Source organism: Oreochromis aureus, linkage group 17 (genome assembly GCF_013358895.1).
Source record: "Oreochromis aureus strain Israel breed Guangdong linkage group 17, ZZ_aureus, whole genome shotgun sequence".
Lineage (NCBI taxonomy): Eukaryota > Metazoa > Chordata > Actinopteri > Cichliformes > Cichlidae > Oreochromis > Oreochromis aureus.
In genome coordinates, this window is record NC_052958.1 from 37,660,100 (window position 1) to 37,669,280 (window position 9,181).

Genomic DNA, 9,181 nt, shown 5'->3' on the forward strand with positions numbered 1-9,181 from the left:
TGAAAACAGAACTGTCTTTAATAACCTGGAAGATTTAGGCTACGGGGCGATCGTGGCTCAAGAGTTGGGAGTTCGCCTTGTAATCGGAAGGTTGCCGGTTCGAGCCCCGGCTCGGACAGTCTCGGTCGTTGTGTCCTTGGGCAAGACACTTCACCCGTTGCCTACTGGTAGTGGTCAGAGGGCCCGGTGGCGCCAGTGTCCGGCAGCCTCGCCTCTGTCAGTGCGCCCCAGGGTGGCTGTGGCTACAACGTAGCTTGCCATCACCAGTGTGTGAATGGGTGGATGACTGGATGTGTAAAGCGCTTTGGGGTCCTTAGGGACTAGTAAAGCACTATACAAATACAGGCCATTTACCATTTACAGGGGTCTGAAACCACCAGCTGCTTCCCCTCCACCAAGGGCACATAACTTTCTTACACTGAGAGACAGAAGAGAGATGTGCAAGCCATGACCTCATATCTAAATCTACACGTGACAGCTCTCACCCCAAAGTTAGCTTGTCAGGCTGGTCACTTTAACTCCACAATGCCGCTGACCCAAAATGCATCTGGTGTTAGAATGCACAAGCTATTTTAGGGCCTGTATGACAGCCAGGATGTATTTATACCCCTGAGGCTGAGTGGTGTGGTATGGGGTGTGGACCTGGGCTGAGACAGTGACTTCTTACAGGAGAGATTTAACCAGTTAAGAAAAAGTTCCTCAACAGCTGATTGGTTCTGGAGATTTCAGCTCAAGAGCAGAAGATAAGTTTGACTACATTCAAATACTCAAAAGACCCCTTTTGAAGGATGCAGGAGGATGATATCAAGGATTGCCACAATAACACAGCGGCCAATGAGCTAGGATATACTACGCTTAGGATTGGCTGGTTACCAACAACTAACTTTTAAAAAGAGGAGTGAGCATTCTCCAAGAGCAAATAAATTGTGCATGATGTTATTTTCTCTGATGTATAAATTAATGAAAATATAATATAATTAAAAATACAAACTGATACAATTATCCACACATGGACTTTGGTTTTCACCCAAGTCTGTGTGGGAAACACGTGTCTGATAATAGACACAGATAGCAGACATACAGGGAGGGCGAGAAGGTACTGCCAACTGTAAAAGGAGGTTGAGGCAGGTCTGCAGGAAGTTGGGCCCTCTTACTAAAACAATAAGTAGAGGGAAATAAGGCCACAGTAACACACAAAAAGCAGGGAGGAGGGGAGTGGCAGCCTAAAAAAAGCAAAAACACAGCCTAATGTGGGTCACTCTGTTTGTATCTGCCTCTAACTTAGGGGCAAAGAATAAGTGGGGTGCTGAGATGCTGCATAAGCTTGACAAAAAAAAAATTAATATGTTGACATCAATCATTGCAATATTATCTTTGTGTACAACTGGAGATCACCAGATACCGTGGAAGCAGATCTGATTACAGATAGTCAGAGCAGCTATTTCACATTTTGTTTTAAAAAAAAATTCTATTCATAAAAGCAACACATTTAGTTTATTTATAAGAAAAACTGACTGGATTCCATATTCATCTTATTGTGATTTTCCTGATAAGATTTCTTCTTTTCACAGCCTGAGAGCACAAATAACAGGCTACTTTATTTAACTGGGATTTTTGATGGTAATAGTTTGACAACATGATGAGGCTATACTGCATCATCTTTCAGCATTTGTTGTGTCCTTGTTGGTCTCAAAAGTATCTATGATGAAATTACCAAAGATAAGCTATTTGGGCAGAACCAGCTTCAAAGATTTGGGATGAAGGATTTCTTGAGCTGGTAGCATCTGTCTGATGAATCTGTTGTCATCCAGTGGCTCACTCTTAGAGCTGACTAACTAATGTTATGATTTTCATTTTTAAACAGCCCATTGGGAATCCTCACCAAGCTGGCTACTTCACCACTGATCATCTTTAATGAAGTTTAAAGCATAGGAAGTATATAATGTATCTTTGGTATAAAACTGTAGCTTCCCACCACAGCAGTTTTAAGTATATTTTTAAAATACTTACTATTAAGGGTTTTTTTTAAACAAATGATGCCTTTACAGTTTGTATCTCAGCAGTGCAGCATCACTGCTGAGCAGACGGCCACAGTCAAGCAGTGTCTTTATTGAAAGAAAGGATAAGCAATTGGTTTATGAAACTCAGCGCTGAAAAGTTAGCAACAATAACGCCATTATTTCCCCTTTCCAATAAAATTTGAATATACTATATGTATATATGTTCAGTTTTGTTAGGGCTAGATTAACTTCACTCGTTTCACTTAATCATCCAGGCTTTAAGCCAAGTCACTTGTGTGCAACATGAACACATTGACTTTACAATTCATTACTTTGCCCCAGAGGCAAAAGTTACAATTCAACTGTGATGCAATACAGCAAGCAACTCTCTTGTTGATCCACAAAGCAAAGCTTGCCAAAAATCAAAGTGCACTCTTTTTAAAACTCCACTCTGGCTGTTACAGAGGGAGAAAATAAAAACTGCTGAAACTGAGGTTGGTGCCACTGAAGAGCAGACATCGGCTCTTCTTTAATAACCAGGATGAAAAAGATTTCTGTGAATAGGGATCCTGCCATCTATGTACAGGAATTACATGTCAAAAAATAAATTCTGCTGTGGAGACAATATCACCATCCACACCTGTGGTAGTACTGAATACAACTCTGCGTTTTTATTTTACTATTAAAACTCATACAAACAAACCGGCGAAGAACACGTAATGTATCCAAGCATGGCTTTATTTTGTTGTAAAAGTTACTTAAAATGTATAATTTTAAGCCACAACAAGCATCAAACTCAACATCGATTCATTTGGGAAACACTGACACTGAAGCTACAGAGCAGCTCTGAGATGTAGCACAGCACAGGAAGCCGAGATCAGATTATAGGATTCGGAAAAGATAGGTTACTGCTGATTTCTCAAAAGCTTATTACCTTAAATGACACTGGTTTCCGCTGCTCATATACTGTGATCAGACAGGAATGATGCATATCTTTATTCCGTTCACCTAATGTATAGACACTGCTGATTTGCACTGTAGTAACTCTTTGAAGTAACTGTTTCATTCCACTTATTTGTGAAGGTGTATATGTGTAACTCGTGTTTAGGATGTTTTGAAATCTCACTATATGTTACATAAATGTATTAAATGCTTTACAATAAAAAGTCAGAGCTCCATAGCGGTGGATGGATCGTTATAGTTAACAACACCGTATTAAGCGAGAGGGGACCGTTGAGGTTCCATTTGACTTTAAAACACGTTAATACCTCAAAAACAGAAAGAAGCCACATACCTGCTAGCTCGTCCGGTTCAAGTCCCGTTTCTGTGTCTATTCCACAAATAACAAAGTAGTGCGCGAAGCGGCAGGGCGCCGCGGCCGACCCCGCGGAGGTCCCGCTCATCCCGGCTTCGGTGAGCTGCGCGGTCCGTTCCTAGTTTTTCAAGCAATACATCCAAGAGGAAAAGGCGGGGGGCTAAATAAAATGCTCCAGTCTTTGATAACGCTCTTCTGTTACGGTTCGTATGAGAAAGTGAAACAACACACAGTATAAGAGCTGCTTTATAAAAGTTACCTTTCAGTGACCGGAGCTTCGGTGCAGCTTCCCGACACAATACTAACTCTACGGGAGAAGAGAGCTGTGTGAATCCCCGCCTCGGCAAAGCTCGGAGGAGTCGACTGACGAGGCGGGATATTCAAATACAACCTATGGTCCTCATATTCGTCAAGCTGATAGACTGCAACACACGGTTACTCGTTTAAATTATAAACAAATAATTAAATAAATACCCTACTTAAAAAATATGACTGACTATTTGCATTTTTGTAGGGATTTAAGGTCCTTTTCAAGACTTTTCAGCACAATTTAATAGTTTTAAAGGATCTCATCACCTATACCGCATATTATGTCACTTACATTTTCAAATAATAAAAAGTTGTGTCCAACTAACTTTTAGAGACACATAAAATCAACCTTTGAAAATGCAAAAGACAAAATTTTCTTCCGTGTAAAAACACGTAATATTAGCCACAGACAATAGTAAACTGCAGCGGATAGGGACTGTGTTATGAAAAACAACACAGAAGAGTTGTCTGTGAACGATGATTTTAATAGATTTCAATAGAAAAATAGAGTTCACAGCTTTTGGTGCATGTGTACTAAAACACACAAAACTTGTAATGGTCATTGACCCTTCACCCAGAATGGTAAAATCTACATGATTTATTTAACATACACGTGCTTGACTTCTCTGATAAACACAAATTTCTGTAATTGCAGGTCCTCAGATGTATACATCATCTCAATTTAATAATTCGGCTGAGTGCACTATATATTACGTTGTCTCCCTCTGGCGGTCAGATGGAAGGGCACACAAGAAGAACAGCAGTTTCAACAACAGGTAGCTGGAGATTGTTTGAAATGGTCCCTTTTCAAAGTAAAGACAAATCTTTAAACTCTTCTTCTTTCCGCTGATCATCTGCCTCCATCTCCCCCTGTCTTCTGTCACACCAACCCTCTGTATGTACTCCATTATCCTTTTCTGTGATGTTCCTCTTATCCTCCTTCTTGGAAGCTCCATTTCCAGCATCCTTTGTCCAGTAATATCTACTGTCCTACAGTTAAATGTTTAAGTCTTACAAGCAAAAACATTTAACAACATAAATGCTGATCCCTCTCCTATTTAATCTTAATAACTGTACAGTACTCTGTTTTTGTAACAATTGTCCATGACGTAAATATTTTTTCTGTAAAAATTGTGTTTCTGTTTTGTGTCCTGTTCTGTTTGTATATGTGCTTTTTTCTTTGCTACTGTTACAACCAAATTTCCTCTTGTGGGACAATTAAAGAATTATTCTATTCTATTACAAAGTAGCTGGTAAGAACAACTCTCGATTCCAACTAACAGAATTGTGTCCTGTCCTTGTGAGTTTCTGTTTTCTGCCCCATGTTCTCGTGGATCTTGAACTTTGTTGCACTCTGCAATCAACCTTGATAAAGGTTAGGGGTTTTTTTTTTCTTTTAACCTGAGTTTTGAGTCCTGCATCTGGGGTCCACTTCCTGGAAAATGTTGTTTCATGACAGAACAGTGTGAATGTCACATGCAGCTGATTGCTCTGATATAGCTAGCACATTAGATTAGATTAGATAAAACTTTATTAATCCCTCGGGTGGGTTCCTCCGGGAAATTCGGTTTCCAATAGCACAGCACCGACAGAAGTTACAGAATGTGAGCAGAAATATACCATATATACACATATATAAATACAGAGTACACATGTATACATTATGCACAGTTTGTTACCTTTTTGTACATAAATATGTAGAATAACTAAAGACAGAAGCTGTTATAGTGGTATTGGTGGTTTTCCCCATCAAAAATGAAATGTTTTTTACAAGCCATGCCTTGTACATGAGATCTGGGCACATCCAGATCATTGTTCACCTTTGACCTGCATGACATCAACATAACATAAATGAGGATATGAGTAGAGTTTATCCAATTTCAGCCAACAAACACTCTTTCATAAACTCCCCACCAGATAATGGCTTACTGTTTTTGCATTTTTTTATTGCATATCACAGTACAACTTTGTTTCTTTTAAGTTGAAGACAACTGTTATTTTTTTTCAACTTATACACATATGTGTAGTGCAATATTTCCACTCCCCTGGGTGGTGAAATACAAATACACCCACCCACACATCAAGATGAACAGTAGAGGATTTACTTATTATTTTGACTGTAATATTTCATAAATATACAGTGATGGTGTCAGCCCGTTCGTTTATCTGCCTAGGAGATGACAAGAGAAGTTCTATCCTCGTTCTTTATTTACACACTGGAGAATTAAAAATTAGCGGTCTGCAAGCAGTTAGCTGCAGCCATCTTCCCAAAAGATACAAAACTATTTTAGCAGTTACACAAAGTTTTATATAAGAATGTGCATCCATTGATTAGTTGAAAAATGACGCAGGGGAAGAGCCATTGTTTAGACTTGGTGCTCCCTGGTTTGTTCTCTTCACGGTCTTTCCACATGGCAACAGTCATTGACCTTCAGTCAGGGATCTTGTCCTGTGTGGGAAAACTCCTCCCTAACTTGGTTTTTACCAGGGACATTTTATTTTCATGCTGATTTCAGCTTTAACCGACACAATAAAGTCTATTTCTTGTTGCACAGAACACTTCGTTATCACACCCAATGCCAAGGAGGGTTCTCCTGTCTAAACCTGTGTTGTATAAGCGTGTAGCACTTTACCTTGAACTCTCCCTAATGAGGGCCTGCTGTTGGTTATATATATTAAGCCCTGAACTTAATACAGGCAACAAGTAGTGGAATGCATAACAATGTTTAGTGCGTTAATGGCTGATTTCAAGTAAGCATTCCACCCTCCTTAATCCCTGCAGTATAAAAATATGAAAGTATAAAAGGACATCTTGATCATATATGAAAACATTTCTTCCTAACAATGGTTTAATCAAACCTTAGTTTTTAGGGTAAAAAAAAACAAAAACAACAAGTTACACTGATCAGATTTCAAAGACTGGAAAGGAAGAAAACTGGTGAAATATTTGGACAGAGACAACTTTTTTCTAATTTTGGTTCTATACATTACCACAATGAATTTCAAATGAAACCACTTGGGTGCAATTCAAGTGCAGCCTTTTAGCTTTAATTCAGAAGGTTGGACAAAAACATTGCATATTTTTTGGACTGTTGAGTTCACCAGTGCTGTCTGTCTTTCTCAGGATGTACAAAGCTGTAGATTTTGCCAGTCCTAATAATGTAGCAGTTTCTTAAATGGTAAATGGTAAATGGTCTGTATTTGTATAGCGCTTTACTAGTCCCTAAGGACCTCAAAGCGCTTTACACACCCAGTCATCCACCCATTCACACACACATTCACACACTGGTGATGGCAAGCTACATCACTTAACGATCACTTGTCTTGATGCATGCCCAATCCTCCAGGTGATTCATTCATCCATCTCAAAAAGTTGCTTTTCTTCATCTAGACATTGCATTTTCAGTAGGAGAAACTTTTTGTCACTCAACCAAGTGACTTCTTCAGTCTCAGCTGACTTCAGGTTTCCCCAACCTCACAATGAGGATGTCTGCACAATGACTGAAACTAGTACCACTGGCGAACAATGGGCTGTGAGGTCAGGGTACTCCGGCTTCCTCCCACCGTCCAAAGACATGCAACTTGTGGGGATAGGTTAATTGGATAATTCAAATTGCCACTAGGTGTGAATGTGAGTGCGCATGGTTGTCTGTCCCTGTGTGTTGGCCCTGTGACAGACTGGCAACCTGTCCAGGGTGTACCCCGCCTCTCGCCCTATGACAGCTGGGATAGGCTCCAGCGCCCCCCCCCCGACCCTGAAAAGGACAAGCGGAAGCGAATGGATGGATGGAATAAAATATCCTCACATCTTAATGTAAAAATACTCAAAGTTACACAGAAAAATGCTAATAAGTTAATATAAAAAATAAGATAAAAATTAAAAGTTAATCTAAGTACAGGAACTTTAAAAGAGGGAGACAATGCAAAAATCTAGTTAAAAAACAAAAACACCAAAGGTACAGCTCACAGAAACTCCTCATTCATGCCTCTAGGGTGTAAACTCTTTAAACGAAATATCCGTACTACTTCTCTTTGTTTCTGATAAAATTAATATTACCACCTCTTTGACTGGGTTTAATGGCTTCAATGCCTATCAAGTCTCTTAATTGAACTTTTGTGTTCATTAATTCAGTTTATAGGGCGGCATGTTTCTTCTATATTGCATGGGCACTGTATCATGTCGATTACATTTTTAGTTCTACAAGTAATAAAGCCCTTTATGTCAATGATCTTGCCACTAATAGGGTCTTTAAATGATTTTACATTTTTTGTGTATTGACAGTCTATGCAAGACCCACATTTGAAATTACCTTGTAGGTTATGACTTATCAGGATATCTGGAGTATTACAGACCTGGAGAGCTCCGGGAACCCTATCTCTAATATTTTTACCTCTCTTATAAGTTATCATTGGTGGTTCTTTAATGGCCCTAATAAGTTAGGACCATTTTCAAGGATATGCCAATGTTTTAAAATTATTTCTTTAATGTTCCCGGTTTTTGGTGTGAAGGTTGTGCTAAAGACGAGATTTAAGTTTTGGAGGTTTCTTGGTTTCTAAATTCTTACATAAAAGATAGCTCCCATGTGAGGATATTTTATTTTATTTATCTTTATCTTCTTCATGCACCTTGGAAGTAGGTGAAGTTGTGCCAGAAGTATTTGTTGCTATCAATGGCCAAGAGTACCATTCACAGAGAGTTTGGGGAAAGTCTGGCAGTCCTTTAGGTGTCTTTTACTGATGAGTGGCTTTCAACTGACCACTCTGCCATACAAGCCACATTGGTGGAGTGCTGCAGAAACGGTTGTCCCTCTGGGAGGTTCTTCAATACTGGAGCTTTGTCAGAACATCGGGTTCTTGATTATCTCCCTGACTAAAGGAAAATTCCTTGAAGTCCAACCTTTGTAATGAATAGCTTACCTGCATTTAACATCAGGTTAGAAACATGTTGTGCTGAAGTAGGGTGCACATTTTGTAATCCACTGTAGTTTAAACATGGCAGACATCTGGTGTCAAATTATTAAGTAGACTAGATCATTTGGATTCTCAACACACTGCTCTTCTCTTTTCCTGACCTGTCCACTTTTTTCCCACCTCAGGACATTTTCCAAGAAAAGGAGAGGGATGACTCTTTCAGACTATTCTAACACATCCCAGATGTTCTCCATTTCTGCCTCCTCCTTTAGACACACATTCTCCTTTAATGGTTTTTCTTTATTTTCATGACTATTTACATTGTAGATTCTCACTGAAGGCATCAAAACTGTGAATGAACACATATGGAGTTATGTAGTAAATAAAAAGTGTGAAATAACTCAAAACATTTTTTATGTTTTTGAATAATTTAAAACATTTTTTATGTTTTAAATTATTCAAAATATCCAGCCTTTGATTACTGCTTTGCACACTCTTGGCATTCTTTCGATGAGCTAGTCACCCTCCATGGAGAAGACTAGAGAAGTGCTTGAGAAGATGAGGAGGGTGAAGGTACCAGTGGTCCCAGTGGCAATCAGAGCACTCGGTGCAATGACCCTCCATATTTGGTATTGGGAGGGGGGGC

General features: G+C 39.3%; 1 protein-coding gene across 5 annotated transcripts in view; it reads right to left on the reverse strand.

Moving 5' to 3' along the window:
- The window catches only part of LOC116316282 (DENN domain-containing protein 5B-like), an 80,284-nt gene extending 76,643 nt beyond the window's left edge, over nt 1–3,641 (reverse strand). For 4 of the 5 annotated variants that reach the window (XM_031734826.2, XM_039600919.1, XM_039600918.1 and 1 more), the window contains exon 1: nt 3,295–3,621. In XM_031734826.2, coding sequence (XP_031590686.1) covers nt 3,295–3,403 — 109 coding nt within the window. In that variant the 5' untranslated portion in view covers nt 3,404–3,621. Of the gene's footprint in view, nt 1–3,294 lie in introns of all 5 variants that reach the window. The other variant, XM_039600917.1, reaches the window with a different exon arrangement.
- Between the last annotated feature and the right edge of the window lie 5,540 nt (nt 3,642–9,181).